Raw genomic sequence first — 19,797 nt, forward strand, 5'->3', positions numbered from 1 at the left:
CCTTGGGTGGGGCTTGACTTCAGCAAGTGGCGCTGTGTATCTTCAGCTCATCCTTCTGATTGCTGCCTCTCCTCTCCTCTCCCCTCTTGCTCCTTCCTTCCTGACGGTTCTTCCTACAGTGAGCGACTTTGTTTGCCTGCCGAAGCAGGTTGCGTGGATTTTGGCCACACGGAGGGTCTTCATGTACCCAGAGTTGCTGCCCACCTGCTCCTTAAAGGCCAAGTTGCCCCGGGACAAGATTATCTTCACGAAAGGGGAAGACAAGTAGGTGCTTAGATCCGTGTATGCAACCCTTGGGGCGAGTGGTTGTGGCAGCTTGGGGGGAGGGAAGACCTCCTAGGAATCGGAAGATCTGCCTTTATTCCAGGCTCTGCCACCACCATGGTCTTCAGATGTTCTTGGGACTCCCGAAACTCCCAGCCAGCATGGCCAATGATCAGGGGTGATGGGAGCTGCAACCCCCATCTAGAGTCGGGTGGTTCAACCCACAGCCTGACTGGCTTTCCCCTCTGTCTTCTCTCTCCCATCCCCGCCAGTTTGTTAGCCTTGGGACTGAAGCATTTCGAAGGGACAGAGTTCCCCAAACCTCTGATCAGCAGGTACCTCCTGATGACCAAGACAGCCCGCCAGCTGACAGTGCGGATCAAGAACCTCAATATGAACCGGGTCCCTGACAACATCATCAAAGTGAGTGGGGCGCCAGGTGGCTTACTCTGGTGTGGAGTCGGCAACTCTTCCTCACGTGTTTGGTGGAAGTGAGCTGGCCTCGCTGGCTGCAATCCCAGGAAGACAACCATATGGGCTGGGTTGGGCTGCAGTTTGGGGGCCTCCAAGGATGCTGGGTCTCAGCTTAATCTGGAAGGGTTGGGGTGCGGGTATGAGTGCTCGGCCCCAACCTTACTTGGGCTATCAAGGAGCAGGCGTAGCTGGAGCCAGGGGGGCAGGGAAGGAAGGCTAGCCCAGGGTTTTCCCAAACTTGGGTCTCTACAGCTGTTTTTGGACTACAACTCCTATCACCCCTAGCTAGCAGGACCAGTGGTCAGGGATGATGGGAATTGTAGTCCTAAAACAGGTATAGTTTGGGAAAATACGTTATTGTATTTTAATATTTTGCTGGAAGCCGCCCAGAGTGGCTGGGGAAACCCAGCCAGATGGGCAGGGAATGAATGAATGAATGAATGAATGAATATTGTTAGAGCTGAACTCCTTCCTTTCCTTTGCACCCTGCCCCAGTGGAAGTAAAGGCTGCGGCCCTCCAGATATTGCTGGACTACAACTCCCATCATCTCTGACCGTTGACTAGGACTGATGGAGTCCAGCAACACCTGGAGGGCCACGGACTCCCCGTCCTTGCTTCACAGCTCTGTAGGTGCATTGAATATGTGATCCCTGATAGGTTGGAATATGATTGGCGTAAGACAGGGGTGGGGAGCCTGCAGCCCTCCAGGTGTCGCTGGACTTCCATTGTCCCTGACCGCTGGCCATGTTGGCTGGGGCTGATGGGAGCTGGAGTCCAGCACCATCTGGAGAGCCTAACAGGTTCTTCACCCCAGGATCAGAGAGAGCCATACTGGTGCAGGGAGTCCAGAACTTGCCTTGTTTCTCTCTCTCTCCGATTCTCAGCACTATAAGACAACGAAGCAATTGCCTAGCCTGCCGAAGCTTTGTGACGAGATCCAGCCTGGGGAATGGAAACCCCCCGTGGAACAAGAGGAGCATCGTTTGCCCTTCTGGTTGAAGGTATTTCCTCCTTTGAGGTCAGGGACGAAGCTCAGTGGCAGAGCATCAGGAAGTCGTTAGGTGTTTTGGATACTTTAGCTGAGATTCCCGCATTGCAGGGGGTTGGACTAGATGACCATTGGGTTCCTTCCAACTCTTAAGATTCTATTATTCTAAGTCCTAGGTTCAGCCCCTCTCTGAGTATGGGCTGGGAAAGACAATCAGTGTCGACCAAAGATGGGGAAGCTGTGGCCCTCTAGAGGTTGCTGGGCTCTACCTCCCATCATCCCTGACTACAGTGGTACCTCGGGTTACATACGCTTCAGGTTACATGTGCTTCAGGTTACAGATTCCGCTAACCCAGAAATAGTGCTTCAGGTTAAGAACTTTGCTTCAGGATGAGAACAGAAATCGTGCTCCGGCAGCGCAGCAGCAGCAGGAGGCCCCATTAGCTAAAGAGGTGCTTCAGGTTAAGAACAGTTTCAGGTTAGGTACGGACCTCTGGAACGAATTAAGTACTTAACCCGAGGTACCACTGTATTGGCCCCACTGGCTGGGACGGATGGGAGTTGAAGTCCCCTAGCGTTTGGAAGGAAACAGCTTCCCCATCCCTGAGCGATGGTGAAGACAGTACTGAACAAGACACAGTATAAGGCGGCTTCTGAAGGGATTGAACAACGTAACTTTCGGTCGTGACCCCTTTCTTAGCCCAGACCCTCCATATTCACTGCCGGTCCACATAAGGAGAGTTCCATGCCAAATGGAGCAATGGTTTGATTTGGTGTAAGGCATTTTCCTTATGTTCCTGTTCAATCCAGCCTTTTATGCAGCGCCATGAGGACTGGAAGCTTACTTTATTTCCAGGGGAAGGACCGTAGCTCAGTGGCCAAGCACATGCATTGCATAGATAGAATCACAGAACTGTAGAGTTGAAAGGGACCCGAGTGTCATCTAGTCTAATGCAGATAATACAAGACAGATGGCCACCCAACCTCTGCTTAAAAACCTCTAAGGAAGGAGAATCCACCACCTTCCAAGGCAGTCTGTTTCACAGCTCTTGCCATCAGAAAGTTATTTCTGCTGTTTCGTTGGAATCTCCTTTCTTGTAACTTGAAGCCATTGGTTCGAGTCCTACCCTCGAGAGCGGGAGTAAACAAGCTTGCTCACTCTTCCATGGGGCAGCCCTTTAAGATATTTGAAGAAGGCTATCCTACCTCCTCTCAGGCTCCTCTTTCCCAAGCTAAACACACCCAGCTCCCTCAACCGTTCCTCATCAGGCCTGGTTTCCAGACCCTTGATCATCTTGCAGACAGTCTGAGATTCAATCCCCAGCGTCTCCACGTAAGGCTGGGAAACGTGTCCGTGCCAAAAGTCCTGGAGAGCCACTGCTAATCAGTGTAGACATATACTTCCCTGTATGTACTAATAGGCTGGGTTCAGGATGAGACCTGGGGCCCCACGATGCATAATTCACCCCTTGGAACTCACTGCCACAAGAAGTGGTGAAGACCACAGTAATAGAGCTGAGTTACGTGGGCCCAGTGGTCTGACTTGGTGTAAGGCAGCTTGCAATCCCTCACCTGCTCTTGAGGTTCAGAAAAGCCATCCTCCATCACCTCGCTAATCTCTCTGCTTTAGGCATACCGTATTTTTTGCTCTATAGGACACACTTTTTCCCCTCCAAAAATGAAGGTGAAATGTGTGTGCGTCCTATGGAGCGAATGCAGCCTCCTTGGCTTCAGCGATAGCAACGCGAAGCCTCCGAAGCGCAGAGGGAGAGCTCCCCCCACGCTCTGGAGGCCTCGTGTTGCTTTCGCTGAAGCCGCCTGAAGCCCCCGGAGCGCAGCGCGAACTCCCACTGCGCTCCGGGGGCTTCAGGGGGCTATCCGCAAGCCTTCAGAGCGCAGCAGGAGTTCCCGCTGTGCTCCGAAGACTTGCAGATAGCCGCCTGAAGCCTGGAGAGCGAGAGGGGTCAGTGCACACCGATCCCTCTCGCTCTCCAGCCTTTGCTTCGCTGGAGAGGCGCTGCACAGTTTTCCCTCTCTGTGCAGCGCCCCTTCAGCGAAGTGGGAGGAGAAATGGAAGGGGCTCCGTTTCTCCTGCCACTTCGCTGAAGGTGTGCTGAGCAGAGAGTGGGAGAAATTTATTTTCCTGTTCTCCCCCTCCTGTGGTCCGGTGTGTCCTATAGAGCGAAAAATGCCGTAACTTTGTTTTGGCTCTTTCCGCTTCCCTGCCCCTTTCCTGTTGTTTCTTCCTCCAGGCCAGCTTGCCATCCATCCAGGAGGCACTGGAGCAAAGCGCTGGAGCTGTGTCCAGCTTCCCTGGCTCCGATCATGACCTGGGTAAAGCGGGGAGGGATCCTGCGGAGACAGCGAGGGATGAGAAATACCCCCTGCGCATGCCCGAGGGTTTGCAGCTGATCCTGAGGCCCCTCACCAGCCGCATCTGCCGGAAGGCCTGGAGGAGGCAGAGACAGGCCGCCGCCAAGCCCCTCCCTGTCCGGCCAGGCCTTTGCCTGCTCCCCGCCGGCACCAACCACTACCTGAAGGTGGGCGCCCGGCAGCCTCAGCCAGAAGCCCCTCCCAGCAAGCCTCCCGGGCGCGTCCCCCGCCTGATTCAGCCTGCCCCGCTGGTGCAGCCCTTGCCAGGGGGGATTCAGCATTTGAGCCTTCTGCCGGCCACAGGGAGCAGTGCCAGCTTTGACCTCCAGGGGGTGCTCTCCGCTCCGCCCCAGTCCGGCTCCAGGGCCTGCTTGGCTGCTGCTCTGCCCCAGAACTTGGTCTCCTCCTTGCCGGTCGCCTTCCAGACCAAGATGATCCCGCCGGCGCTGCCTGCGATGAAGGTCCGAAAGCCTAGCACCCCCAGGGGCTACCAGAAGAAGAAGAGCCCCAAAGACACTCCCCTGTTCAAGCCCTCTCCCCTCCTGCACCCGGCCCCGGTCATCTTCACCGTCCCGGCCGGTGCCATGAAAGTGGTCGGCATCGCCAACGGCTGCAATGTCCTGCACCCGTTGGCCTCAAGCGCCGCAGGCAGCGCTACTCAGCCCATCCCCATCACCACCTTGCTGGTCAACCCCAACCCTTTCCCGTGCCCGCTAAGCCAGCCGCTAGCAACCCCTCCCGCACCGTCGCTGGTGGTGACGACAAATGCCACCGGCTCCCCTGTCCCCAAGTCCGCCAAGGATTCTGCGTTCGTGAGCCCGCCTGCCGGCGGAATCGCATCCCCGGAGCCACGAGAGACGTCGCCGTTGGTCTCCGCCGGTGAAGACAGCGGCCGGTGGTCGTCCGATCCTGACCTTGGGGTCCAAGGAGAGACTCCCGTCGAAGGGTTCGGGGAACCGAGCGAAGGGAAGTCTGCTGATCTGGGGACCCCCGGGCTCTTCTCTTTGCCTGAGATGGGGGAGACCGTGAAGGTTGAAACAGAGAAACCCAGAGACCTCCCTCCAGTGGCTTCCCCCATTCCGGAGGAGCTGAGCTCCGCCAGCAGCCCAGTCAGAGAGGAGCTGGTGTTGGAACTGGGGCAGGAGCTGGATGTGGAGCCGAGACCAGAGGGTGCCGCTGAGCAGAAGGAAGCTCACGGCAAGCCGGGCTCCGGCCAGAACGAGGAGAGAGGCCAAGGCGACGGCCTGCAGAGCGCAGCCGGCGCTGCGGAAAACACCAGCAGCAGTTCTCCCGAGAAAGCCTGCAGCTCTGCTGCCGGAGGGTCTGATTCCGGTGCCGCCTTGGAGAAGGATCTGTCCACTGCAGGCGGCCGTGCCATTGGGGGGATTCCCGCCAGGCAGGAGGCGTCGGCAGGCGAGAAAGAGGGGCCGGAGGAGGAGGAAGAAGAGGACTTTGATGATTTCACTCAAGATGAGGAAGATGAGGAAATGTCGTCCGCCTCGGAGGAGTCGGTCCTCTCCGTACCAGAGCTGCAGGTAGAGCTGTTTTGTCCGGGGGTGGGGAGAAACAAAAATGACTGTGGGGAAAGGGGGTGGGGGGAGACATGTTTTCTGTGACGGCATCAGGGCCCAAGAGAAGGGAAAATGGCCCCTAGGCCTGCTTTCCTTTCCATGGGGCTTCCTGCAAGAGCGAGTGGACGGGGTATGGCCTCTTCTCGGATGCCCTATTCCACCTATGGAGAAGCATAGAATCTGCTGTGTGATATGGATTTCAGTGTATCTTGATTCTAGATTTTCATTTTTCTAGTATTTGTGTGAAATAAGCAGAGGTGCGCGTGAATGTACCAAGCTTCCAGTTCTTATGGTTGTGGGATATACATTTCGCTGTTCCTTTCCCTTCCTGGGCTAGCTCAGTCGTTAGAGCATGAGACTCTTAATTTCAGGGTCGTGGGTTTGAGCCCCACATTGGGCAAAAGATTCCTGCATGGCAGGGGGTTGGACTAGATGACCCTCGTGGTCCCTTCCAACTCTGCAATTCTATGATTCTTTCTCTTGCCCCAAACCATTAGAAGAGGGGTAGGGAACCCTTTTCAGCTCGAGGGCCGCACTCTCTTCTGGGCAGCCTTTTGAGGGCCGCAGGTCATTGGTGGGTGGGGCACATGCAAAAGCAGAAGGGGCAGTGAATGTAGAATTTGAAATTATTTCTCTCTATATGTGTTGTTTTATTGTCAAATGGATTTGGGGTGTTCTGTGGGAAGCAAATGGGAAATGATAGAAAATAAAATGAAGATACGTGTGCCATCCTATTCTTGCATGGGTTTTGCAGCGTAGCCTGAGTGGTGAGTCTCACACATTGGGCTGGCAGGGCAGAAGGAAGGGAGCCCAACAGTAGGTGGCGCCAGAGACAGTTGGAGACAGAGCAGGGCCAATGGATGGGTGGAGGTATCCTCTAGTGGTGGCTGGTGCCAGTTGGGGCTGGTGGGGTGGAAGGAGCCCAACAGTAAGTGGCGCCAGCGAGAGGCGGAACTGACTGATACTAGTTTTCTTCCCTTCCTCCTAGCTGAATTCTATAAGGGCAGGGCTAAGGGGAGGAGGCTGACAGCCAGTGCCTCCCCCTAGATTGGCTGTAAGTAAGGAGGTAGGGGCTGGCTAAGAGCAGGCTGAAGCTGGTGGGGCAGTAAGGAGCCATCTCTAGCCATTTGGCAAGCCTCATCTTTGCTAGGAGTCACTGCCTGCCCCAGCTGAGTTCCAGCTTCATAGCTAGAATGGACTGTGATAGGAATTTTATGGTCTTAGACATATGGTAATGTTCATAAGTGTACCAACCAAGCACATACATAGATCAGCACAGGAAGACCAACCTGGAACCATTTTGATTCCCAAACTGACCAAATGTTTTCTCTGCAAGGTCAAAGGAAAATGGAAAAGCCTCCCCATTGTCTTTTCCTTCACAAATCCTGTCTGTGTTTGAATAGGGTGTGAGCCTGTGACCTGGCCCAGGAACTAAGTATTTATCATTACAAAAGACTGGCCAGGCTCCCCAGGCAATCCAATCAAGTAACCTGCCAGACAGGAGATAAACAACGACAGGAGAAAAACAACATTCAAATTTCTGTTTAGACCGCCTTTTCTGTGATGTAGGTATGATGTATCTGAGGGGTGGTCTTAGGTTACACCCCTTCTGTGATGTACCGTATTTTTCGCTCTATAAGACGCACCAGAGTTTTTGGAGGAGGAAAATAAGAAAAAAATATATTCTGAATCTCAGAAGCCAGAACAGCAAGAGGGATTGCTGTGCAATGAAAGCAGCAACCCCTCTTGCTGTTCTGGCTTCTGGGATAGCTGCGCAGCCTGCATTCGTTCCATAAGACGCACATACATTTCCCCATACTTTTAAGGAGGGAAAATGTGAGTCTTATGGAGCAAAAAATACGGTATGTATGATGTTTCTGGGGGTGGTCTTGATCTACAGGATGGGAATTTCAAAAGTCTTTATAAGGCCTTGCACACCATTTTTCTGGGTTCCTCCTCTCTCCTGCGGGTGAGGGGGGCACCCTGTGGCAACAGATCAATAAAGATCAGGCTTACTAGCTGCTTTGCTTCTCAATATTCTCTGGTTGGCCTCTGTTATTCTCTCCTACCAATAGGGAACCTATGTAAGGACTCTATATGGGCTCTTGGATGCTCTATAAGGGGAAAGGGCATTTTTTTGTTTACAACAGGATCATGCTGCTTCTTCCACAGGGTGGGGCAGATGAGGCGGGAATTATGAGAGCTGACAAGATGCTTTGGTCCTTGTGCGCTACAGGAGACGATGGAGAAGTTGACGTGGCTGGCCTCTGAGAGGCGCCTGAGCCAGGAGGGCGAATCCGAGGAGGAGAATTCCCAGGAGGAGAACTCTGAGCCGGAGGAGGAGGAGGAAGAAGAGGAAGAGGAAGGGGAGGGGGAGAACTCGGAAAACTTGCAGAAAGAGGACGAAATGGCCGACGAGGTCGCAGACCCCAGAGACGGGCCGGCAGAGTCTCTCGCCCTCACTTGCGCTGCCCCGGAGGTGGAGCCCAGCAGGGATGCCCCAGGTGAGTCGCAGGCAGCAGAATTGGGGGGAGGACCTGGCCCCCTCTCCTTGGGACACACAGGAACAGAGCAGCTTGACTTCTGCCAAGGCAAACCATTGCTCCATCTAGCTCAGTGTTGTCTACACTGACTGGCAGCGGCTCTCCAGGGTTTCAGGCAGAGAGTCTCTCTCAGCCCTACCTGGAGATGCCATTGGGGACCAATCCTGGGAATGTTTTGCATGCAAAGAAGATGCTCTACCATTGAACAATGGCCCTGCCCCAATACAAGTTGAAAAGTGTGTGTGTGTGTGTGTGTGAGAGAGAGAGAGAGAGAGAGAGAGAGAAAGAAAGAAAGAAAGAAAGAGTCATAAATAAATCCCCCTTAGCCTGGATCTCTTAGAGAGAATCGGGACTGAGCGATTCCAATAATAATAATAATAATAATAATAATAATAATAATAATAATAATAATAATGGTTGTTATTATCAGTATCGTTATTCTGCCTTGCATCCTAAGGTCTCAGAGCAGGTTACAGCATTAAAGCACAGTATTAAAATCAAAATCTCACAAGACAGTATGACCCAGGTTTTGCTCCCGTTCATTCACTTTGCGCATTAAGATGTATTTGCTCCTTTTTGTTCTGCTTCTTCCTGCCATGGGAGGGAGTCATAGCCTGGAGGGTCACCTGGTCTCTCCCCCCCCCCCCATGTGCTTGAATCGAGATCTGCCACGCAGAAGGTGGCAACCCTGGAGAAGCTCTGGCAACCCTGGAAAAGTGGGACACGCAGCCTCTTCCACGGACTGCAGTCGGATCGCTTTCTGTGTTTTTTCTAGGAGAGAGCACCAAAGCACCGGGCAAAAGCCGTGGCTCCCACCGAGCGCGAGCGAAGAGAGGCCGGGCTCGTGCCAGCAAAGACACCTCCAAGCTGTTGCTCCTCTACGACGAAGACATTCTGGAGAGAGACCCCTTGCGGGAGCAGAAGGACTTGGCCTTTGCGCAGGCTTACCTGAGCAGGGTAAGGAGGGCCCTCTTCAACTGCTAAGTCAGGATGTAGAGTTGCAAGCGACCTTAAATCAGGAGAGAGTTCCAGATGTTCACCAAACCAGAGAGTGCTTAGGTCCTGTAGACCGGGGAGCCTTAAGCCTGGAGACCAGATGTGGCCCCCGATAGCTCTCTTATCTGGCCCTCGGGACTCTTCCCAGGCCAAACCTCTTCATAGCCCACTACACCTTCCTTCAAGTGCTTTCTCCTGGCTGGACCACATCCTTGATGGCGCCTCTTGCTTCTCCAAATGTGGGTTTCCCAGCGAGGGACGCATACTGTCCCCGGCAGTGGAGGAAAACCATAGCCATCAGAGCTGGCAGCCATTGGTAGCTCTACCAGTGTGAGAGCCAGTGTGGTGTAGTGGTTAAAAGCGGTAGTCTCGTAATCTGGTGAACCGGGTTCGATTCCCTGCTCCTCCACATGCAGCTGCTGGGTGACCTTGGGCCAGTCACACTTCTCTGAAGTCTCTCAGCCCCACTCACCTCACAGAGTGTTTGTTGTGGGGGAGGAAGGGAAAGGAGAATGTTAGCCGCTTTGAGACTCCTTAAAGGGAGTGAAAGGCGGGATATCAAATCCAAACTCTTCTTCTATTCTCCTCCACAAATTTGCCCATTCCTCTTCTAAAGCCATCCATTCGGTGGCCTTCGCTGCCTTCTTTGGGAGCGGTGAATGCCTAGCTCTGCAATGAAGCCTGCTAGGCTTGTGTAGTTGCTTTGGGATTTGGGGTTTGCTCTGCGCATGAGCGGCGTTTCTCCCCACACTCCGTCTGAGCTAAGGCCGGCGTCTTCCTCCACAGGTGCGCGAGGCCTTGCGGAATGTCCCCGGCAAGTACGAGGAGTTCCTGCACATCATTTATGAATTCGAGAGCAACGCCCAGAAGCAGACGGCCGTCGACCTCTACGCGGGACTGCGGAACCTGCTAAGGGAGTGGCCGCAGTTGCTCACTGACTTTGCTGCTTTCCTCTTGCCTGAGCAGGCCCTGGAGTGCGGGCTGGTATGTAGATGTGCTGGGGCAGCTGGGGGTCGGGAGTTCAAGGATGGCTCACTTGGTGCTGCTGCCTTGAATCGGCAACCCCACCTTACGACTTGACCTTTAAAGCCCTAAACGGCCTCAGCCCTGCATATCTGAAGGAGCGTTTCCCTCCCATTGTTCAGCCCATACACTGAGGGCCAGCTCCGAGGGCCTTCTGGCGGTTCCCTCACTGCAATAAGTGAGGTTACAGGAAACCAGGCAGAGGACCTTCTAGGTAGTGGCACCTGCCCTGTGGAACACCCTCCCATCAGATGCCAAGGATCCTCTATTCCCTTTCCCCCTTTCCTCTTCTATGAAGAAACCCTTTCTGGAACCCCACATTTAAATTCTTCCCTGGTCTCCTTGCTGTCCCTAGTAGGACCAACTTGGCCAGTTAGCCCTGGTGATCATTTGATCTCTACTGACTGGGGTTTTTTTTTCCTTCCAAAAATGACCCCTGAATTTTTGAATTTTATTGATATTGCTGCTGCATTTTATGTTGTATTTTATGTTGTTTTATGCTGTTTTTAAGTCGTAGTTTAATCAATTTTTATATTTGCTGTTAGCCTCCCTGAGCCCGGTTTTTAAACTGGGAAGGGCGGGGTATAATTATTATTAATATTATTATTATTATTATTATTATCATCATCATCATCATCATTATGGAGATAAATAACTATACAGCTTTTAGAAGACATCTAAACAATGGTGGGACTTCAGGTAGTAGATATGTGAAGTGGGCCTCTACACTTAGGGAGTTCCCATCAAAGGCAGTATTGTATATGAATCAACAATACGTTCTTCCAACGTTCTTCAAAGGGAAAACAGCAAATTAAAAAAAAAGTTTCAAACTTCCTGTATATGGAAGGTTTTAATGTTTGATGTTTTATTATGCTTTTGTCGGAAGCTGCTTGGAGTGGCCGGGACAACCCAGTCACGTGGGTGGGGTACAAATAAAAAAATTATTACTACTGCAAAGTTACTGGGGCCGTAAGTGGTCTTTAAAAAGGTGTGTGATTGCCCTTCGCATGCCACCCCAGCCTCACTTGGGAGCTGCTTCTCCCTGATGCCCTCTCACATGACCAAGGGCTGCACTGAAGAGGGCAGATTTCCTACCTAAATTCTGTGCCCTGTTATAAATTAGTTTTTGTACGTGAGGTTTTGATGTCTAGCTTATTGGGGGTCAGGGGCAACACTGGGCACCTGCTGATCTCCTGGAAATCTTACTTCCCCACCCCTCTGGCTTCTGACATTCCCCTCCACCCCCAGTATTTGCCCACAAAACTAGAAGTACAATGCATCTTTTCAGCAATAGGGACTAGAAACTTTGCTTGCTAACAAAAGCTGAGATTCTGAAGGCTCTGACTTCTTCTGAGCAAGCAGACTGGGGCATCTGTTGCTTGCACTGTTGTCTGGGTTTGAGCGAGAGGGCAAGCAGGTGGCAATTCTGAAGAGGAGGGGCAGGACCAGTGGGCTCTTTGCCAGGGCAAGGGGCATCAGCAGGTACCTGATTCTGCTGGCATCAGCTCTCTTCTCTGTGTGGTACAGCTGTACAGCTTCACTGATCTGCACCTGGGTTTGTTGTCTGTTGCTTGCCACCTGCTGGCCAGGTAGGGAATTTCACTTTTGGAGCCACCCCCCCCCCCAAAAAAGAACCCAGGTGGTGATTGGACAGTGCCAGTGATGTCAAGATGGCACATGAACAGTGAAGATTGTTTCTCTTCCTTGGGGCAGTTTGAGGAGCAACAAGCTTTTGAGAAGAGCAGGAAGTTCCTTAGGCAACTGGAGATCTGCTTTGCGGAAAACCCTTCCCACCACCAGAAGATCATCAAAGTGCTGCAGGGCTGTGCAGAGTGCCTGCCCCAGGAGATAATTGAGGTAAGCAGACCTACAGATGCTCATGGGAAATATGCTTGTCCTCTCTGTGTCCTGTCCCCTCAGCAAATTCTGGCTGTGGTGGGAATTGCAGGCTTTTTCTTGTGGCTGAAATACAACATTGCTGCAAATTTTGGTTTCCTGGCTTGTATGTAACATGGATATACAGGTAACTCTCCTCTTAAGCTTAATTTACTTATGTGATTGCAGCTTTGTGGGACTGTGGGGAGAAAATGAATAAATGGAGAGCTGAGGAAACCCATTCTCCACTCATTTATTCCCTTCCACCCATGCAAAGCTGCAATCACAGAATTACCTAGCTTTGGGAAGGTGTAATAGGTAGCAGGGCTCATTTCATCACATTTGCTGGAGGCCCATTTCCACCAAGCTCCTCCTGCCCCTGAACCGTGCTAGCTGGTTAACCGTGAAGGAAAAACCTACCGTATTTTTCGCCCTGTAAGACGCACATGACCATAAGATGCACCTAGTTTTTAGAGGAGCGAAACAAGAAACAAGAAAGCAATGCAAAGCCTCTTGAGCAAAGAGGCAGGAGCACTCCCGCTGCTGCTCAAGAGGCTTTGCGTGGCTATCCCTGAAGCCAGAAGAGGGATAGAAGAGGCTTCTGGGACAGCTGCGCAGCCTCTTCAGCCAGAAGCTAGAACAGCGCTGCGCAGCAATCCGTTTCGCTGTTCTGGCTTCTGGGATAGCTGCACAGCCTGCATTCTTCGCTCCATAAGACGCACACACATTTCCCCTTACTTTTTAGGAGGGAAAAAGTACGCCTTATAGAGCGAAAAATACGGTACATTGAAATTAGTGCCTTGGTTGGATGTTGATTTTCCTCTGCCCTCCTTTGTCCTTTTCCCTTGTGTGTGTGTTGTTGTTGTTGTTGTTGTATTGTAAGCCTGCAGGTATGGGCTGCCTTGTTTCGATTGTGTGTAAGCTGTTCTGGGAGCCCTTTAGGCCAGTGTTTTTCAACCACTGTTCCGCGGCACACTAGTGTGCCGCGAGATGTTGCCTGGTGTGCCGCGGGAAAAATTAAAAAATTCGAAAGATTTTTTTTTTAAGTCAAATTTTCGATTGGGGCGCCGTCCCCGGAGGGAGGCGGGCGAGTCGGCTGGCGAGAGGCGGGGTGGCGGCGGCGAGGAGAGGCCGCCCAGCGCGGGGCTCTCGCCGTCTGGCTGCCTGCGAGCTCGGCGGGCAGCACCTCCGTCCGCAGCGCCCGCCTCACAGCTCTCATTCCCTGCCCCTGCCAAAGCTCACCCAGCCAAGCCGCGCTCTCCTTCCTGCCTCGCTTTGCTGCCTCCTCCCCCCCCACCCCCAAAGCTTGGAGGTTCCCCGGCGCCGACCCGCAGGTTTGACCCCCTTCTCACACCTGTTCGCGCTCCTTGCACGGAATGGGGCAGATGGGGAGGAACGGGGCTCGCCGCTGCCTCCGCTCGCCCTCCCCCCCTCCGCCGGCGGTCCCGCGATTCTTGGCTTTTTGGCGGTTGGCACAGAAGGAAGGCAAGGGGGAGGAAAAAAAATTGAAACTTACACTTTCGTGCGTCCCTCCCGGCGTGACGCTGCGCGCTGACGTCACGGGGCCGTAATGGTGGTGTGCCTCGAGATTTTTTTCATGAAACAAGTGTGCCTTTGCCCAAAAAAGGTTGGGAAACACTTCTTTAGGCTGAAGAGTGGGGTACAAATGCTCCAAACCAATAAATAAGAAGGGATTGAAGAAAAAAGACATTGGACAAATGCTGCAAATGTTCCACACAGGGGTGGGCAAACAGGGTTTGGCCAGTAGGCTGGATCCTAAGCTTCCCCCCACCCCGGTGGGCCATTTTGATATGGGGGGGTGGGAGGCACCTATAATTCAGGTACCAATCGCCCCTCTCCTTATTTTGCTTACTTGGAATGTCTCTGTGCAGCTGAAGACCCAGATGTGGCAGTTGCTGAAGGGGCACGACCACCTGCAGGATGAGTTCTCCGTCTTCTTCGACCACTTGCGCCCGTCGGCCAACCGCCTGGGAGATTTTGAGGAAATCAACTGGACAGAAGAGAAAGAGTATGAGGTGGAGTTATCCCTTGACCCTCCTGGGCAGCCTGGGAGAGGGGGGCACCTGTGTATTGCACAGCTTTCTGGGGTTGCGGAGAGAAGCGGCTCTGAGCTCTGATAGCGACTTAGGGGTGTGGAATTTTAAGCTTCAGGGGTTCCCTGCATCCCAACCACACTACCTGACAATGGCTCCTGTGCTACTTTTCCTAGTTTGATGGATTTGAAGAGGTGTCCTTGCCAGATGTGGAGGAGGAGGAGGACCCCCCCAAAATCCACACGACTGCGAAAAATAAGAAGAGGAAGGAGCTTGGGGGGCAGAATATTGACAAGGTGAGGCTGGGGGAGCCCTTGGCGCGAAGCATTGCTTTTTAAAAAAAAAAAAAAAAGATTTAAAAGATTTTCTTGTTTTACAGAAGTATGTGTAATGTCTCTCGTATTTACAAATCCGTTTCATTTGTTGAGACATTAAGGGGAGAAAAAAAGGGGTGGGGTGGGGAGATGGGTGGGGGTGGGGGTGGGTGGCGATGTTTCTATTATGCTTAATGTATGTAGGGTTTGGTGTCAGCGTTGCTCGTGCAGGTTCTCTGCTGTTCACTTGTGTTCCTTTGGTGGCGAGAGAGGTTGGGGTTGGCCTTGTTTGTTTGTGATTGGCTGTGGTGATCTTTGTTTTCATGTGTGAGTAGGGTGGGCGGGTGTTTTGGATCAGGTTAGCCATATTGATTTGTATGCTGTTGGTGGATTATTGCCATTGTCTTGTTGGGCTGTGTATGTGATAAAGGGGAGCCATACCGGGGTGAAGGCGTCTTCTTCTGTTTGTCCCCGTGTCAGTTTCAGTTTATTGGTTAATTTTTCTAGTAGGGCTGTTTCCCATACTATTTGGCACCTTCGGTCCATGCTTACTCCTGACAGGTCTCTCCAGTGTCTGGTTATGGTGTTTCTGGCTGCTGAAAGTAGGTGGGTTATGAGTTCTTTGGGCATTGTTGTCTTGGAAAATGTTTAGTAGGGCCAATTCTGGGGTGATGTCTAATACTTGCTTAGTTATGTTACATATTTCTCGTATGGCTGTTGTCCAGAATAGTTGGATTTGGGGGCACTCCCACCACATGTGGAGGTATGTGCCTGTGGAGGTGCACCCTCTCCAGCATTTTGGTGAGGTCCCTGGACATATTAGCGCTAGTTTTCTTGGTGTTAGGTACCACCTGTAGGTGAGTTTCAGAGTGAGTTCTTTTCTTTTCGTTGATATGGATTTAAAGGGGCAAAGCATTGCTTTCGAGAGCTCCTTCTCCCTGCTGCCTGTCCTGCTGAGGGTTGCTCCTCTTCTCTTGTGTGTGATTTCAGGAGTCTGAGTGGGCCGAGGGGGCCAAGGAGTGCTGCTGCTCCTGCCACGAGGGGAGCAGTGATCTCAGGCTGAAGAGGAGCAAGCGAAGGAACTGCAGCCACTGCAGCAGCAGCAGCAGCAGCAACAAGGTCAGTCCACAGCAATGGCAGAGGGAGCATGAGACGCTGGGGCTTCAGCTCAGCGCACTGGGCCATAGATCAGTGGTAGAGCTTTACATGCAGAAGGTGACATGTTCAGTCCATTGTCTCCAGGTATATTCACATTGGAAACCCTGCAGAGCCCCTGCCAGTCAGTGTGGACAATACTGAGCTTGATGGACCAATGGCCTGATTCAATATAAGGCAGCTCTCTTGGTTCCTATGTGTGTGAGTTCATCTGTGTGTGTCTCCCTTATGAGAAAAGGCTTCAAGTGCTGATTCTGTTCAGCTTACACAACAACAACCCTGTATCGGGAAATTTTTGATGTCTAATGTTTTACATTTTTTTAAATGTGCTGTAAGCCACCCAGAGTGGCTGTGGAAACCATCGTACAAATAATAATAAAATTATTATTATCACTTTATTTAACTGAATTTGCATACCCCTAAGCTGCAAATAAAACCTCCAAGAGGATTACGAAGAAGATAAAAAGTGCACTGAAATTGTTGGTGGAAATAAAGGTCAAACACAAGTTTGTAAAAAAGCAAAGTGAACAAAATCGGCTGTTAAATTCCAGATTAAATTGCACGTCAACTTTAGGCGTCCGGGTTGCCTAAGTAGCAAGGATTTTAGGAGGTGCCAAAAAGAATACAGGGAAGGTACCAGCCTAATGTCAACAGGCCGAGTTCCAGAGTGAAGACTGGATCCTTACAGATGCGTAATGAAGTTTTCTGGATGGAAGTGGTTGAGGGGGCATTTGTGGGTTAAGCCAACCCTCCAGATAAGCTGCTCCCAAACTGTTAAAAGCTCTGTATACTAATGGTAACATCTCAAACCCAGCCTGAGAATCTCCATTTGGACCTTGTAATCATATTGTTGCTGCCATTTCAGCTGCCTGCATGTAGTTCTGGATGATGAAGGGTTAAGGTGTCTGCCTTAGGCATGGAGTTCATCTACATTTATTCATTTCATTTTGTCCCACCTTTCCTCCGAGGAGTTCAAGGTGGTATTCAAGGTGGCTCTCTTCCTCCCCATTTTATCAACAACCCTGTGAAGTAGACTGTGAGTGGGCCCACCATGGGCACCCAGTGAGTTTCATGACTGATCGGCGATTTGAACCCTGGGTCTCCGGGGTCCTGGCCAAATGCTCTATAGAGTCTCATGGCTTTTTAGGGGTGGGTGGCGAAGGGAAGCATACTAGTTTCATGAGTTTGGAGCAGGAGGTGTTCTGAGACGCTCTTGGACTTCCCTTGGTCCACAGGCAGGAGATGGCAAGGCCTACAGGAACAAAGATCCCCAGGAGCTCACCGACAGCCTTGTCCAGCGCGAACTGAGCCCTCGCCCCGAAGGGAAGGAGCCTGCAGAAGAGAGTCTGGAGCAGAGAGAGGACGGGGAGCCTCCCCAGAGCAGGATGAGGACAGGCGCCAGGAGAGCAGACTCCACAGCAGGAGGTATGTGGGGAGTGAAAGGGGTGGGAAGCCTGGACCCATGAACTTGCCCATGCAGCCCTGGGATCTTGTGCCAAGCGACCTCCTAACTGGCTCTGTGGGCAGGAGGGAGGGGATCCTGACAGGGGCTGTGTAAGATTTCATACTTTGTCCCTTCTGAGGACAAGGGCATCCTCTCTGGTCCTAATTCTGCTCTGTGCTTTGGAAACTTTTTCAGAAGCCACCAAGGCTGATTGTTAAACCTGATATGTCATGCTAGAAATGGCACCTTTTAAACATGAAACCGATTTGTGGCTGTATAATGCTTCGTGAAGTAGAGCCTTTTTGATGAAGAGGGCTCTAGTCTGCAGTGTTATCTCCCACAATAAGCCTTGTTAGTCTTTTACGGTACCACAAGACTCCTTCAGGAGTGTCTGGAAGGAGGGGCTTGGGGTGGCTATAAACCAAGGCTGAATCCAGTTAAAGATGGAGATTCTGTGGTCATTAAAAAAAAACTTTTTATTTTGTTAAGATTGCATTGTTTTTTGCCACACTTGGGCCCCTTTAGAGTGGGAGTACGAGAGAAATTTACGAAATGAGTTTGTTCTTCCTCTCTTGTAGGTGAAGCTGAGGGGCCTGTGTGCAGTGCTTGAAGGAAGCACCCTCTCCTCTTAATGGCACATGGCACTAGGAGCAGTTTGCTAGCTGTGGCTATTTTCACGCAGGCTGGAAGGCGCATTGGCACCTAATGCTAGTTTTTAAGCTTAGCGTATCTCAGCAGTGCCATCTGCATAACCTTGTGCAGTATTTCATTTCCACAGTTTTTAATAATGTTGTGCACTGATCAAGCGAGTGTGAACAATCCTTTCCCTGTCGTTTTTCTTCTTTCCCAGGTTCTCGCGTGGAAGGAAAACTGCCTTTGCCAAAGGAGACCCCTACGGAAGGGGGTGCGCTGCCAGGACCTCCCTGCCTCCCCAAAGCCAGCGATCCTGCCAAGCCGCTCCCTCCTAGTACTGCTGCCTCTTCCACGCTGCAGGTGCAGAGGGGCGCCCCACCGAAACCCCACCGACCCAAAAGTGGCTCTTGCCATATAGGAGGCGAGAGCGACGCAGGACTCGGCCTGAGGAGCGGGGAAGCTTCTTCAGGCGTTTCAGGGGGTGAGACTCTTGCAGGAGCAGCGGGTGGTGCAGCTAGCTCAGGTGTCAACCCCCCTCTGGCCAAGAGTTGGCCACAAAAGCCTGCCTTTCAGTCCAGCCCCTCGCGGGGGGCAGCTTCTGCTCCTCCTCGAGTGTGTCTCAAGGACAAGGAATTGGACAGGTTGCCATTGTCTCTGGATACAAAGCCCAAAGGAAGGGATCTTTGCGGGTCACACTCCAAGGACCTCACGCCGCCGAAAGCAGAAGCGGCAGACTGTGGCTCTCAGACTCCAGCAGTGACCCCTGGAGTTTGCAGCCCTCTGGCTACAGAGAAGAAAGGAAATGCCACGGAGAGACTGTGTGCTAGTGCCCGCTCGGAGCTGCCAGCGGCAGGCGGTGGGGAGCGGGCCGTCTCGCTGCGGGGAGATGAGCTGCACCAAAGGGCGGTCGAAGCGACTGTGTGCGCCAAGAACATCAAGGTCAGCTCCACCGGGGAAAAGGTTGTATTGTGGACCAGGTACTTTTTTTTGCTTCCTTGTTCAAAAGCCAGTACTAGGGGAGAACCAGGGTGGGTCCGCGTATAAGTGGTTTTGCTTTAGAATCCCTTTGTCCCCAGAGGTATAAGGCATCCCCCGACCCCAACACTTGGATGCACTGAGGAAAAGCCCAGTCCTACATCAGGATGTACAGATAAGATTGAAAAAGCAGTGTGGGGTGTGAAACAGGTAGGCTGTGAGAAAAAGCAGTTAATCGGTGGAGTGTTGCAAAACAAGGAAGCCTGGTAGCGCCTTTGCCAACATGCCCCTATTGCTCCATTTCTGATAGGAAGCTGCCTTATACTGCTTCAGACCATTGGGTCCATGCAGCTCAGTATTGTCCACACTGACTGGCAGCAGCTCCCTCCAGGGTTTCAGGCAAGGAATATTTACCATCCCTGCCTGTAGGCCGTTTCACTGAGTTTAAAGCCATTCCCCTGTGGATGGTGTGATTCTGTTAAAGGCTAACAGTGAGGACTTTCTTAAACACAAGTCTCCATCTGACAACGAGCTTTGTGGGATTCATGAAGTCTGGTCCAAGGAGCAGCCCACTCCAGTTCCCTTTTCCCAGTGTCAGGTGTTTCTCTTTCAGAGAGGCTGACCGGGTCATTCTGACCACTTGCCAGGAGCGAGGAGCTCACCCAGACACATTCAGTGCCATCTCGCAGCAGCTGTGCAACAAAACGGCAGAGGAGGTGAGTCCTGGGGGAGACAAATCTCTCGGAAGCGTTGAGTTCTTCTGTAAGAACTCTGGATCCACAGATACGACTGGTGACACTTTACCCATGCAGTTAGGATTGCATGTATTTCTAATTTCACAAAAGAAATAAGATCCACGGTGAGCTGCTCTGCAAATTGTGTGCTGTGGTCCCTTTAAAAATCTGCACTGAGTGACAGGATGAAATGCAGTTTACAGATAAGGACACTTTCAAAGAAGAAAGTTTAACTGAGTAGGGAGAGCCCTGTGTTTCAATCTTAGCGGTATTCAGAGATCCCTTTATGCCCTTGGCCAATTGTTGGTGGCACATTATCCTGTATTTGAATACAGGGTTTATTTTACGAGCCAGGAAATACAGATTTCTTGTTTGGTGGT

At 51.9% G+C, this 19,797-nt stretch overlaps 1 protein-coding gene across 1 annotated transcript in view; it reads left to right on the top strand.

Moving 5' to 3' along the window:
• The window catches only part of GON4L (gon-4 like), a 45,859-nt gene that overhangs the window by 25,431 nt on the left and 631 nt on the right, over positions 1-19,797 (top strand). The window contains exons 18-31 of the mRNA XM_081173953.1: positions 120-264; positions 537-687; positions 1,624-1,740; positions 3,980-5,635; positions 7,908-8,175; positions 8,990-9,171; positions 9,997-10,194; positions 11,947-12,090; positions 14,001-14,144; positions 14,339-14,458; positions 15,467-15,595; positions 16,867-17,056; positions 17,926-18,685; positions 19,297-19,399. Coding sequence (XP_081030079.1) covers positions 120-264; positions 537-687; positions 1,624-1,740; positions 3,980-5,635; positions 7,908-8,175; positions 8,990-9,171; positions 9,997-10,194; positions 11,947-12,090; positions 14,001-14,144; positions 14,339-14,458; positions 15,467-15,595; positions 16,867-17,056; positions 17,926-18,685; positions 19,297-19,399 — 4,307 coding nt within the window. The remainder of the gene's footprint in view (positions 1-119; positions 265-536; positions 688-1,623; positions 1,741-3,979; positions 5,636-7,907; positions 8,176-8,989; positions 9,172-9,996; positions 10,195-11,946; positions 12,091-14,000; positions 14,145-14,338; positions 14,459-15,466; positions 15,596-16,866; positions 17,057-17,925; positions 18,686-19,296; positions 19,400-19,797) is intronic.

The sequence above is a fragment of the Podarcis bocagei genome, assembly GCF_964188305.1.
Source record: "Podarcis bocagei genome assembly, chromosome: 16".
Lineage (NCBI taxonomy): Eukaryota > Metazoa > Chordata > Lepidosauria > Squamata > Lacertidae > Podarcis > Podarcis bocagei.